Source organism: Puma concolor, chromosome D4 (assembly GCF_028749965.1).
Source record: "Puma concolor isolate L17-30 chromosome D4, mPumCon1.1.hap2, whole genome shotgun sequence".
NCBI classification, from domain to species: Eukaryota; Metazoa; Chordata; class Mammalia; order Carnivora; family Felidae; genus Puma; species Puma concolor.
Genome location: NC_141679.1, coordinates 89,138,164 through 89,151,298, shown reverse-complemented (window position 1 = coordinate 89,151,298; position 13,135 = coordinate 89,138,164). Strand labels below are relative to the sequence as shown.

General features: G+C 54.3%; 1 protein-coding gene across 2 annotated transcripts in view; it reads right to left on the bottom strand.

The window, feature by feature from the left end:
* Positions 1-13,135, bottom strand: part of NCS1 (neuronal calcium sensor 1) — a 55,761-nt gene that overhangs the window by 5,261 nt on the left and 37,365 nt on the right. The window contains exons 3-7 of one of the 2 annotated variants that reach the window (XM_086684279.1): positions 11,411-11,549; positions 9,961-10,039; positions 8,183-8,271; positions 7,816-7,893; positions 6,154-6,271 (exon numbers count right to left, since the gene is read on the bottom strand). In XM_086684279.1, the coding sequence (XP_086540405.1) occupies positions 6,173-6,271; positions 7,816-7,893; positions 8,183-8,271; positions 9,961-10,039; positions 11,411-11,549 (484 nt within the window). In that variant the 3' untranslated portion in view covers positions 6,154-6,172. Of the gene's footprint in view, positions 1-6,153; positions 6,272-7,815; positions 7,894-8,182; positions 8,272-9,407; positions 9,619-9,752; positions 9,835-9,960; positions 10,040-11,410; positions 11,550-13,135 lie in introns of those variants that run through there. The other variant, XM_086684278.1, reaches the window with a different exon arrangement.

The following is a 13,135-nucleotide window of genomic DNA, read 5'->3' as shown; positions in this document are numbered from 1 at the left end:
CAAATCCATAGAGACGGAAGGCAGGCTGAGGCTGCCTGCCGGGGGCTGGGTTGGAGGCGGGATGGGGCGAAAGTGCTTAATGGACATGAAGGTGGGTTTTTGCTTCCTTTCTTTCTTTTGAGAGAGAGAGAGAGAGCACACAAGCGGGGATGGGACAGAGAGAGGGAGAAAAAGAGGATCCCAAGCAGGCTCCACACTGTCAGCACAGAGCCCGAAGCGGGGCTCGAACTCACGGACTGTGAGATCATGACCCGAGCCGAAGTCGGATGCCTTAACTGACTGAGCCACCCAGGCGCACCCGGCGTCGGACTCTCGATCTCAGCTCAGGTCTTGATCTCAGGGTCAAGTCTGAAGCCCCGTGAGGGTATGGAGCCTCCTTTGAATAAATAAAATCAAATGGTTAATTTGGGGGTGCCTGGCTGGCTCAGTCAGTAGAACGTGTGACTCCTGATCTCAGGGTTGTAAGTTCAAGCCCCAGGTTACTTAAAAAAAAAAAAAAGTGTTAAAAAACATTTTTTTAATGCAATGGTTCATTTTATGTCATGCGACTTTCGCCTCAGTATGTTTTTGAAAAAAGCAGCACGGAGGACCGGGCTGCCTACCACCGTCTGCACAATCCACAGATCCTTCCCGTAACCCTGCTCCACTTAAATCCCAAGTCCCTGCTGCCCCGAACGCACGGGGTAGGCGTCTGATCCAAAAGGGGTTATTTCCCAGATCTGTGTGACATGACCAGAAAGCATCGGCTGGGCTGGGCTAGTCAGCAGCTACGTGGTGGTGACCCGAAGGAGCAGGCAGGCCCCACGGGAGCAGAGTTGGGGTGGCCGCCGGGGTGCAGGGGAAGGGAAGGGTCCTCCCTGTGCCGACCCCGGGGCACTTGGCTGAGTTTCCAATCCCGTGCCCTGCCTTCTGTGGCCAATCTGTGAACCCTTGCGATCCCCAGCACTGGACCTGCTGCTTCAAACCGCAAACACAATGGAACCCATCAAATGCGTTTAAATCCATAAATCCGTGATTGGTCCCCTCTAAAGGATGTTAGAAACCCATCTGTTTTTGAAAAGCTGGAAGCCAGGAAGAATCGAGTATCTATCCTGCCTTTCCTTTAGAAATGAGGCTGCAGTAACCACACCATTGATGAGGGGGAAGTTTCCCAGTAGAGTAAACAACCGAGCTAACCACAAAGAAGGACGGACAGCTCTGGAACACCACCTACTGAATGAATGAATGAATGCACGCATGCGTGAATGAACGAATGAATGAAGGGCTCGTCACCAGTGGCTGCCGACGTCACCAGACCTCACGTGATGCCTGGTGGACACACAAAGCCCCCTTCGGGAGGTGCTCTCGTCAAAAGTGGGTCAAAGTGAGTGCCGGGCAAGCCTGCCCATCTAAGTGCCCATTTCCAGGAAGAACAGGAAACTGAAGAACATGTTAAAACGACCCACGGGGGCCCAATCAGCAAACCGCGAGGTAGGAGACTCCACGGAATGTATTTCTCAGCAAATAGCAAAGCAAAAGAAAGGGGAGGGGGAGACATTAAAATGAACGTGAGAGGGGCGCCTGGGTGGCGCAGTCGGTTAAGCGTCCGACTTCAGCCAGGTCACGATCTCGCGGTCCGTGAGTTTGAGCCCCGCGTCGGGCTCTGGGCTGATGGCTCAGAGCCTGGAGCCTGTTTCCGATTCTGTGTCTCCCTCTCTCTCTGCCCCTCCCCCGTTCATGCTCTGTCTCTCTCTGTCCCAAAAATAAATAAAAAACGTTGAAAAAAAATTTTTTTTAATAAAATAAAATAAAATGAACGTGAGAGACCTATCAGCCAATTACAATAGGTGGAATTCATTCTGATTCTGTTTCCAAGAAACAAAACATTGCGAGGCCACAAGAAATGGGAAGACTAGCTTAGCTGCAGACTGGGGGGTATCAGGGAATTAGTACTGGGTTTTTTTTTTTCGCTATTATGGACTCTATATAAAGAAATGTTATCTTGGGGCGCCTGGGGGGCTCAGTCGGTTGAGCAGCCGACTTCGGCTCAGGTCACGATCTCGCGGTTCGTGGGTTTGAGCCCCGCATCGGGCTCTGTGCTGATGTCTCGGAGCCTGGAGCCCACTTCGGATTTTGCGTCTCCCTCTCTCTCTGCCCCTCCCCCTCTCATGCTCTGTCTCTCCATCTCTCAAAAATAAATATATAAGTGTAAAAAAAAATTTTTTTTAAATGTTATCTTTTCAGAATACGCCTTGAAATATTTATGTCTGAAATAATATGTCTTGAATTTGCTTCAAAATAACCCACCACGAAGGTGCATATGGAGGATACAGACGGCACAAGATTGGCCACAAATTGGTGATTCTGAAGCTGGGTGACGGGTAATGAGAATACACCATTCCTTCTGTCATTGCCTGTCATTACAAAGGTTTTTTTTAGGGGCGCCTGGGTGGCTCAGTCGGTTAAGCGTCCGACTTCGGCTCAGGTCATGATCTTGTGGTTTGTGAGCTCAAGCCCGGCATCGGGCTCTGTGCTGACAGCTCGGAACCTGGAGCCTGCTTGGGATTCTGTGTCTCCCTCTCTCTCTGTCCCTTCCCTGCTTACACTCTGTCTCTCTCACTCTCATAAATAAAAAAAACAACAACAGAAGTTTTTAAAAAATCCACCTCATGGGGCACCTGGGTGGCTCAGTCAGTTAAGTGTCTGACTCTTGATTTCAGCTCTACTCATGATCTCATAGGTTCACGGGTTCAAGTCCCGCATTGGGATCTGTGTTGACAACGCGGAGCCTGCTTGGGATTCTCTCTCTCCGCCCCTCCCCTGCTCACAAGCGCGCACTCTCTCTCTCTCAAAATAAATAAATAAACAACAACAACAAAATCCACCTTGAGATTTCCAACAACCTACGTGTCCCAAGCACAGGCCTAGGTCAAGTATGGCCCAGCCACGCAACAGAATACTATGCAGCTATTAGAAATGATGGCCTCGGGGGCGCCTGGGTGGCGCAGTCGGTTGGACGTCCGACTTCAGTCAGGTCATGATCTCGCGGTCCGTGAGTTCGAGCCCCGTGTCGGGCTCTGGGCTGATGGCTCAGAGCCTGGAGCCTGTTTCCGATTCTGTGTCTCCCTCTCTCTCTGCCCCTCCCCCGTTCATGCTCTCTCTCTGTCCCAAAAATAAATAAAAAACGTTGAAAAAAAAAATTAAAAAAAAAAAAGAAATGATGGCCTCGAACATTTTTACCGATGCAGGAAATATACAGGATCTCCGTTCCTCAGCGGTTCAGTGAATTATATAACAGGAGCTTATCTAACAATTATGATACATCAGGAATCTGTGAATAAATATGAAATGATGGAACACAAGTTGGATATAATTACCATCCAGCAGGTTTGAGGACAAGCCTAAGAAAAGGAGGAAGGCAATTTTCAGGGCGAGCTTATAGGCAGGTTGTGTGAAAAGTCTGTCATGAAAATAAAGTAGCATATTTTCGGCCGCCATGTTGCCGGTGAGCATAAAATGGGTCCCTCCATAAATGGTGTGAAGGAAAGCCAGTGTAGACACAGCATGAAGTGGACTTTGTGCCAAGTTGGGTAAACTATGTTAAAAATCTCTTTTCTTTGGGGGCGCCTGGGGGGCTCAGTCGGTTGAGTGTCTGACTTTGGCTCAGGTCATGATCTTGCGGTTCATGACTTCAAGCCTCGCGTCGGGCTCTGTGCTGACAGCTCAGAGCCTGGAGCCTGCTTCATATTCTGGGTCTCCCTCTCTCCCTCTCTCTCTGCCCCTCCCCTAGTCACGCTCTGTTTCTTTCTCTCTCTCTCTCTCTCTGACTCTCAAGAATAAATAAACATTAAAAAAAATTCTTTTTTTAATTTCTTCTCTTGGGGCACCTGGGTGGCTCAGTCGGTTAAGCGTCTGACTTCGGGCTCAGGTCGTGATCTCATGAGTTCGAGCCCCGTGTCGGGCTCTCTGCTGTTAGCACAGAGCCCACTTCAGGTCCCCTCTCCCTGTCTCTCTGCCCCTCCCTTGCTCTCTCTGTCTCTCTCTCTCTCTCTCTCAAAAATAAACATTAAAAAAAACCTATTAAAAAAATCTCTTTTCCTAGTGTTAAATTGCCAAAAGAAAACAAACATTCCCTATAAGTTGTTCATTAAAAACAAAAAACAAAAAAACCAACCGCCAACATATGGTTATGAGCTCGCTGCTGCTGGGGAAATACAAACCCATATGTGTTCACAGAAAACCGTGAGACGGAAACAATTAGGGTGATTCCAAAATAATCACCTGCTGTAAAGAGACTAATGACGCCATGTGACTTTTTCTGGGGGACAGAAACATCAAGAACCTCTGTGCGGACCGCTTCTTCCACGGCCTGCAGGAGACCAAGCAACATTGTCACGTGACAGCTGCCACAGAGGCCACTGGCGACATTTACCACACAAAGGGAGCCTCTGGGAAGGGCACCTGGGTGGCTCAGTCGGTTAAGCGGCCGACTTCGCCTCAGGTCACGATCTCGCGGTCCGTGAGTTCGAGCCCCGCGTCGGGCTCTGTGCTGACGGCTCGGAGCCTGGAGCCTGTTTCAGATTCTGTGTCTCCCTCTCTCTCTGCCCCTCCCCCGTTCATGTTGTCTCTCCCTGTCTCAAAAATAAATAAACATTAAAAAAAAGAAAAAAAAAAGGAGCCTCTGGGAGATGTGACAGAGGATCATAAGCACCGTGGGATCCAGAGGCACACACTGGGCTTTTCTGAGATTAGAGAAGGGACTGTGATGATTCCTTTAGAAACCGGCTTGATTACCTATCCCCAGGCTGACCCAGTTACTGAGGATTCGGTTTTTGTGAGCGTTCAATCCTTTTTGAATCACCCCGGACACAAAAACGCACACAGCGGTTCTATCCGGGGAATACACGAAGGCTTGTAAAAATAAACTTTTTGTAGGCAGGTGTTCTTCTTCAACATATATATATATTTTTTAAGATCTTATTTTTAGGTATACCCAGCGCGAGGCTCAGACTCACGACCCCGAGATCAAGAGTCACGTGTTCCACCGGACTGAGCCAGCCAGGAGCCCCTCAACCTGTTCTGTGACGTCTCTTCAGTGGAAAAGGATTTCTTGTGTAAAACAGTCACCACCCTCATCATCAGAAAAGCTTCGGAATGGCATAAGCCTCCGGAAGAAAGTTATCAGCAAACCAAATCTGACGATACATCAAAAGGATTAGCACACCTCCGGAAGTGGAGTTTTATTCTGAGAACGCAAGGGTGACTTAGCATTCAAAAACCACAGGGCGCCTGGGTGGCTCAGTCGGTTGAGCGGCCGACTTCGGCTCAGGTCCTGGTCTCGAGGTCCGTGAGTTCGAGCCCCGCTTCGGGCTCTGTGCTGACCGCCCAGACAGAGCCCGGAGCCTGCTTTGGATTCTGTCTCATGGACCCCTCCCCTGCTCACGCTCTGTTCTCTCTGTCTCTTAGAAATGAATAAACGTTTAAAAAAAAAGTAAAAAATAATAAAATAAAATAAAAAATAACTCCTGGCAAACTAGAAAGGGAAACTTTCTAAATCTGATAAAACCTTCCAGCAGAAGACCTATACCAGACATCCTAATAATAATTACCGGATTAATTCTAAATTAACTAATCTAATAGTCAATTCTTGAAACTTTTCCCCCAAGACCAAGAGTGAGACAGGAATGCTCATCTTCTCTACTCCTAGGGGGCACTGTGCTGCAGGCCCAGCCAGTGCAAGGAAGCAGGGCAAAGAAACAGATGACGGAAAGAAAGCAGGGAAAGAAAGAAAGCCTAGAAAGTCCCAAAGACTCAAAGGCAGACTCTTAGATTTGACAAATGACATTAGCAGGATCATAGATATATGATTAATCTACAAAACCCCTGTGAATTTCAGGGCGCCTGGGTGGTTCAGTCGGTTGAGCATTGGACTCTTGATTTTGGCTCGGGCCATGATCCCAGGGTCGTGGGATCGAGCCCCGCGTCAGGCTCCGCACTCAGCATGGTGCCTGCCTGGGATTCTCTCCACGACGCATAACGGAGAAGAGGCAGAGAGAAGAGGAAGGAGAGAATGAGGAAGAAAAAGGGACACAGTTGTCTTCCAGAACGGAGGTTCTGGAAGTGTCTGGAAGTGTCCCGCCCCCCACCCCAGGCCCCAGGTCCCCCTCCACTCACCCCGGCTCTGGGCCGTGGACTATACCAGCCCGTCATAGAGGGACAGCGCCTGCACGATGGAGGGGTCTGCCTTGGATCCCTCCTGGAACTCCTGTAGGGTCAGCTTCCCGTCGGCGTTCTGCAAGCAGAGAGAGAAAGACAGACAGCTAAAGGTAGAGGGACGACCAGCCTCTTAGGAGAGGGGCCTCTGGGCCGGACCCCGAACATCCCCTCCCCAAGCCCGGCCCGGGACTGGCCGAGAGACAGCTTCGAAACAAAGTCAGGTCAGGAGGGAGGCGGTGTCGCTCACTAGGTAAGAGGGCTCGGGCATCAGACAGACCTGGGCGCTTGCCGGCAGGGTGACCTTGGGCACGTGTTCCACCTCCCCGGGCCCCGGTTTCCTCACCTGGGCACGAGAGGTAACTACTACGTGGCTTCCTCAGGGCACCGGGGTGACGGCTCTGGGAGCCTAAGATGTGCAAAGTGCTCAGCAGCCTTCGAGCGCCCCTAACTCCATACCTGCTATCACGGTCATTAAATCCCGTAAATGGCAGTTAATTCCAAAGGGCTGAGAGCCGAATGCATTTCTCTGGAGTCACTCTCGCAAGGGCATTTAAACGACTCCCAGAGGGGCGCCTGGGCGGCTGTCAGTTGAGCATCTGAACTCAGCTCAGGTCACGGTCTCGGAGATCTGTGAGTCTGAGACCCACACGGGGGTCTGTGCTGACAATGCAGAGCTCGCTTTGGATCCTCTGTCTCCCTCTCTCTCTGCCCCTCCCCCTGCTCACGCAGTCGCTCTCTCTCTCTCTCTCTCTCTCTCCCTTTCTCTCTCTAAAATAAACATTAAAAAAATAAAGGGGCACCTGAGTGGCTCAGTCGGTTAAGCGACCGACTTCGGCTCAGGTCATGATCTCACGGCCCGTGAGTTCAAGCCCCGCGTCGGGCTCTGTGCTGACAGCTCGGAGCCTGGAGCTGCTTTGGATTCTGGGTCTCCCTCTCTCTCTGCCCCTCCCCCACTCACACTCTCTCTCTGTCTCCAAGGTAAATAAAAAAATAATAAATAAGTAAAATAAAATAAAATAAAATAAAATAAAATAATATTTTGATGGCTATATTCCCAAATCATTCCCTTGCTTTTCAACCCCATGGATTTGATTGGATACACTGAAAATCATTATTCTCAGATACCCACAGACATCTCCAATATGTCAGAGGGGCCCATGGCAAGAAGTAAAAAAGGTTAAGAATCTTAGTGGAGGCTGGGGCGCCTGGGCGACTCAAGTCTGTTAAGCGCCCGACTTTGGCTCAGGCCACGATCGCACGGTCTGTGAGTTCAAGCCCCGAATTGGGCTCTCCGCAATCAGAGCAGAGCCCATTTCGGATCCTGTGTCTCCCTTTCTCTCTGCCCCTCTCCTGTTTGTACTCTCTCTCTCTTTCTCTCTCTGCCAAAAATAAATAAACTTAAAAAACAAAAAAAAAGCTGCCCCTCTCTTAATTGAGAGAAGAAAAAGTGTCAGGGAAACTTATTTAACACTCTGGGCATCTGATGGGGACAGCAGGCGACCAGTGGATATCTCAGCAGGCCAAGCCACTGCCCTGAACATCCGTGCATTTATAAGGGTCTCCACTGCCGGCCCACGCCTTACCTGGCCGAGGACCAGTCTCCCCCCACCCCGGGCTCACCTTGTCCATCATGGCGAAGATCCGGTCCACCCTCTTTTCGGGGGTGTTCTCCTCCTCGGGGAGTTCCACGGTGTTCCCCTGCCAGGGAGAGACAAGGTGGGCGGTGGGTTCCCGGCCAGAAATCTGCCTCCCAGATCTGGGCTGCTTCTAGGTGCCGACTGCTCCCCCTCCCCACACCTCTACCCTCTCTGCAGTCCGGCTCTAGAACACTCGGCCCCCTCCGGCCCCACTGCGGCGGTGGCCCCTGCCCGCCACCCCTCCCCTGGCCAACTCTCACCCCGGGCAGGAGAGCGGCTGTGCGGCCAGGCCCTGGCCCTACATGTGACGCCCCTCCTGCCGCTCCCACCCCATCGGGCCCAGGCCTCACCACCATCTGGTAAATGGCGTCCACAATGTCTAGCATCTCGTTCCTGGTGATGTAGCCGTCGTTATCCAGATCATAGAGCTTGAAGGCCCCTGGGAGCAAGCAGCCGGGGCGGGGTCACCCTGGAGCAGGGCAGGCTGGGCCACGCCCCTTCCTCCTGCCCCTCAGCACACAGGGGAGACCAAGGGCCCCAACACTCATCGGCCACGAGGATTCACATCAGGACAAACGGACGGACAGACAGACACACGCACATGGACATACACACCATTTCAACTAGGGTTTAAAAACAAAAAAGAAACCAGGGGCGCCTGGGTGGCTCAGCCGGTTAAGCTTCTGGCTTCCGCTCAGGCCACAATCAAATGGTTCCGTGAGTGAGTTCAAGCCCCACATCAGGCTCTCTGCTGTCAGCGCTGAGCCCTCTTCGGGTCCTCTGTCTCCCGTTCTGTGCCCCTCCCCTGCTTGTTCTCTATCTTTCTCTCTCAAATAAATAAATAAACTAAAAAAAAAGAAAAAAAAAAGAAGGAAAGAAAGAACCAAAAGTAGAAAGGAAGGGGGCTCTGGGTCTGCCAGAGTGGAGGCTGAGGCCGGGGCTGAGTGGGGTAGGGACCAGGAGGACCCCCTAATGACGCGCCCTCCTCTCCACCCACGGCCCATCCACAATCATGCAGCTTCCTGCTATGGTTGACTCAGAAAATCAAATAATACCCCCAGGATGGGGGCGGGGTATAGCTTTTACATGAATAAAATCCTCTTTTATTCCTAAAAAAAAAAAAAAAAGAGAGAGAAAGAAACTGCAGGCATTTCTTGTTACCAACGCAACGCAGTGTCAAGGTCCAGGAGAGCGGGGAGTTCTGGCTCAGCTGTTCCCATCCTCTGTCCAGACTCCCTTTGGCACCCGGTGTTCCAGCTTGGAACTCTGTCCCCCCTGGGGCCTCGGACACGCTCTTCCCCTGCCTGCAACCCTCTCCCCTCCTCCCACCCCGGCCAGCTCTCCCCTGGCCCCAGCTCAGCCCCTGATCTTTTTTAAAAAAATTTTTAATGTTTATTTATTTTTGAGACAGGGAGAGACAACATGAGCGGGGGAGGGGCAGAGAGAGAGGGAGAGACGCAGAATCGGAACCAGGCTCCAGGCTCCGAGCTGTCAGCACAGAGCCCCACGCGGGGCTCGAACTCACAGACCACGAGATGGTGACCCGAGCCGAAGTCGGATGCTTAACCGACTGAGCCGCCCAGGCGCCCCTCAGCCCCTGACTCTTAACAGTTCCTCTCCTGTCGGCTCACCCACCCCTTCCTGCCTCGGCTGCAGTTTTATGGGATTTTTAAAAATAAAGTCCCCATGCCAGACTGACACTGGTGAGAGCAGGTGCCTGCCTATCAGATTCCCCCGTGGAGTCCCCGCCTCCTGGCCCGCACACGTGGCCGTGTTGGGCTGGTATCTGTTGGGTGAATGAGTGAATGAAGTGAATGAGTGAGACCAGTCGTCGAAATAGTGAATTCCCAAGGGGTGCGGCCAGCGCTGGCATCGGGCCTTTTAACTCGACGCTAAGCTGCCCGTGGCCCGTGTCTGCACCTGTTGCCTGCCCCGTCTGTCCACCGTGCCTTGCTAAGCCACGTTCCTCCTACACGGCCACCTTCAGGAAAGTTCCCTTGACCTGGAAAGGCAGGACATCTGTGCCGCTCTCTCAGCCCTGGACAGACGGCCTGGCCCGCTTCTTTGGTTTCCCTCCAGCCTGGGACCAGCCAGTGTGCGCCTGACGGAACCCGGGGACAGGACTTACACCGCAGCTTCTCGTCCAGGGTGCCCCTCGAGGTCACCGACAGTGCCTGGATGAACTCGGAGAATTCAATCCGCCCGTCCTGACAGGAGAGAGGGGTGGGGAGGCCGCAGTCAGCACCGGGTCACCCGTCAGGCTTGACCTCGGGCACCTGATGGGCAGTGGCAGGTACCAAATACCCCACGGCTAAGGGACACCCAAACGGGGAGGGTGGGGGAGAAGGGACAAGGGATGTGGGGAGCGGGGGACGATTACAGATGGGTCAGGTCAGGTAGGAAGGACAGAAGAAGGACTGAGGCTCAAGGCAGAGCCCAACTCCACATGTGATGGGAGAAAGAGCCAGAAGTCATCACTAACACACACACACACACACACACACACACACACACACACACACCCTCTCTGGGCAAGAGTCTAGAAACCCCTTCTCCTCGCTTCAAACTACAGGCTCAGAGGCTTCTGAGGAGCGCAGGGCCCTCAACTGTTTAATCCTACCTGTTTGTTTTGCCAATAGGGAAACTGAGGCCCATAGAGGGCAGAGCTCTTCCCAGGGCCAAGCAGTGTGACTGTCAGCCTGAGGGCACCTGGGGGAGAAAGCCAGGGCACGACAGAACGGAAACCATCCGAGGGCCCGAAGTCCAGAGTGTGAAATCGAGTTCCGGTAAGTCCCCCATGAACAGGAGGGAGCCTGGAAAGATGCAGGCATGGGCCAGGGTGCTGAGGACGGCGGGCGCCCCACAGCGGATACGCCACAGGTCAGCACGGCCATCGCCGGGAGGGGACACACGCTCCCGACACAGAGAAGCCTTGAAAACATGACGCTCTGTGAAAGGAGCCAGGCACAAAAGATCCCACGCTGTATGATGCTCAGAGCCTCAGTTTCCCCATCTGCAAAACGGGGGTATTCAAAGGACGTGCCCCAGAGGTGCTTGGTTGTAAAACCTCACTCAAAACGACCCACGGGAAAAGCTGAGCCCGTGGTAAATATTCAGTAAGTGTCAGTTGCGGCTCTAAATCCTGCTACGGTCCCTGCAGGGATCTGCATTTTGTGCTCTTGTGAGCAAGGGCAAGGCGTGCGTGCGTGTGCGTGTGCGTCTCTGTGTACGTGCGCGCGTGCGTGGTACGGGCGTGCGTACCCGTCTCCGTGCGGCCCAGGTGGAAGTGCGTGCGCCCGGGACACGCGCGCGCATTGGTGTGCATGTGCGTGTGTCAGTGCGTTTGTGTGTGTGTGCGCGCGCGTGTGTGCACACGTATGTGTGTTCCTCCTCCAGAAGGGAACATCGGCAGCGGAGTGTGGGTGTGGAGACGCTGCGGGTGCCTGCGGGAGCCGAGCCGGGGGGGGGGGGGGGGAGCGGGGGGGGGGAAGGGGGAGCGGAGGGGAAGAAGGGGGGAGAGGGGGAGGGGAAGCTGAACCCCTCCCCCCCCCCTCAGGCCCCGTCAATCCCCGGCTCACCTTGTTTTCGTCAAAGACGTTGAAAACAAACGTAGCAAACTTGGTGGGATCTCCGAATGGGAAGAATTGCTTGTAGATTTTCTGGAAGCCTGCGGCATCCAGCTGCCCGCTGGGGCAGTCCTTGATGAAGCCTTTGTACCTGGAGGCGGCAGACCGGGCGAGAGAGGGTCAAAGAGGCGCCAGCATCACCCACCCACCTGCCAGCGTCCCCGGAAGGCTGTGAATCCTGTTCAGGGAGACAGTGCCACGTGGGGAGGGGGGGGGGCACAGGCCTGGACACTGTGCAGCACGGGCTCATCCCCCCTCTGCCTCTGGCTAGCTGTGTGACCTGGGACGGGTGACGGCACCTCTCTGAGCCTCGTCCGTACCAGGGGGATAAGAGTCGCCGTGAGAATTAACCTGCACACCGTGCACAGAGCACCTGCCACCTCCCTACCCCCGCAGCCCTGCACTCCACACAGCGGGGCTGAAACAAAACTCACCCGAACGAGCTCCCCTAAAGTCACGCTCTTACACCGGGGCACCCCTGCCTCCCCACCGTCTCCGCTGAGCCCCTCCTGGCACCACAGAGCGGGGGCAGGCTGGCGGTGCCGGTGGTACCGCTGGTGGGCAGAGCCACCATATGGGGCCGGCAGCTGGCTCCTCCCACATGCTTGCACCCCGCCCCCCATTACACACACCCCCTCTCCCCCACGTCTGTTCGCGGGGATCTGTGCTAAGAGACACAGGAGCGGGGCAGCAAGCTCAGAGGGCACCCTGGTTTGTCCCCCCCCCCGCCCCCCCCCCCACCGTATTCCCAGCGCCCGGCCCAGGATTCTGCAGCTAAGCAGCCAGCTGACCGCCGCACGGCTCTGGAGCCCAAACCCCGGCTTTGCCATTTGCTGGCTGTGCAACCTTGGCCAAGTGTCTTTACCCCCCTGAGCCTCAGTCTCCTCGTCCCTAAAAAGGGACGGCTGCCACGTCTGTCTTGTCGGCCTCAGATGAGAGGATGACGTAGCATCCTTAACATAAGGCCAGGCAAAAAAAAGCCATCAGTAGCATGATCTTTTGTATTATGAACTCAGACGGGCTGTCGTAAACCAGTTGGCGAGTCGGCGCCTGGGCGTAGCTTAGCAACCCAGCTGGAGGAGGATTCCTTGGAGGAGGAAGATTCCTAGCACCAAGGGAAGCCAGCAGGGCATCAGCTATTATCTGTTCCCAGCCCTTACCTCGCTGGGCCACTCTCTGCAAACCCACTCTCCCGGAACGCCCACGACGGCCAGCGAGCGAGCCTGCCAGGAAGCCCATTTGGGGGATGAGGAAGCTGAGGCCCGGGAGGGGCCGACTTGCACGTCCTCGCAACCCAGACCGGGGCTGAGGCCAGTTGTCCGAGCCACGGGGTCGCCGAGACTACCACCTGCCCCACTGCTCCGTCCTGAGACCCTTGTGAAGGCGCCCTTCTCCCCTCATGTCTAGGGAGAGGACTCGGGGCACCCTGTGCCCGGCCCTGGGAAGTGGCACCGTGGCGGGGGCCCATTCACAGAGGTCGCACGTGGAGAGGCCGCTGCCCTCCCACCCACAGGGCACAATCTGAGGGGCCTGGGTGGGTGCTGCACATACAAGGACCTAAAGGGACCCACAGGACACTCGGGGATCGTCAGCCTGCACGACGGACGCCAGATGTTAACAGGATGGGGGTTGCTGGGTGAGGGGGAGGCGGGAAGATGGAACGGGGGAGGGGGGTCG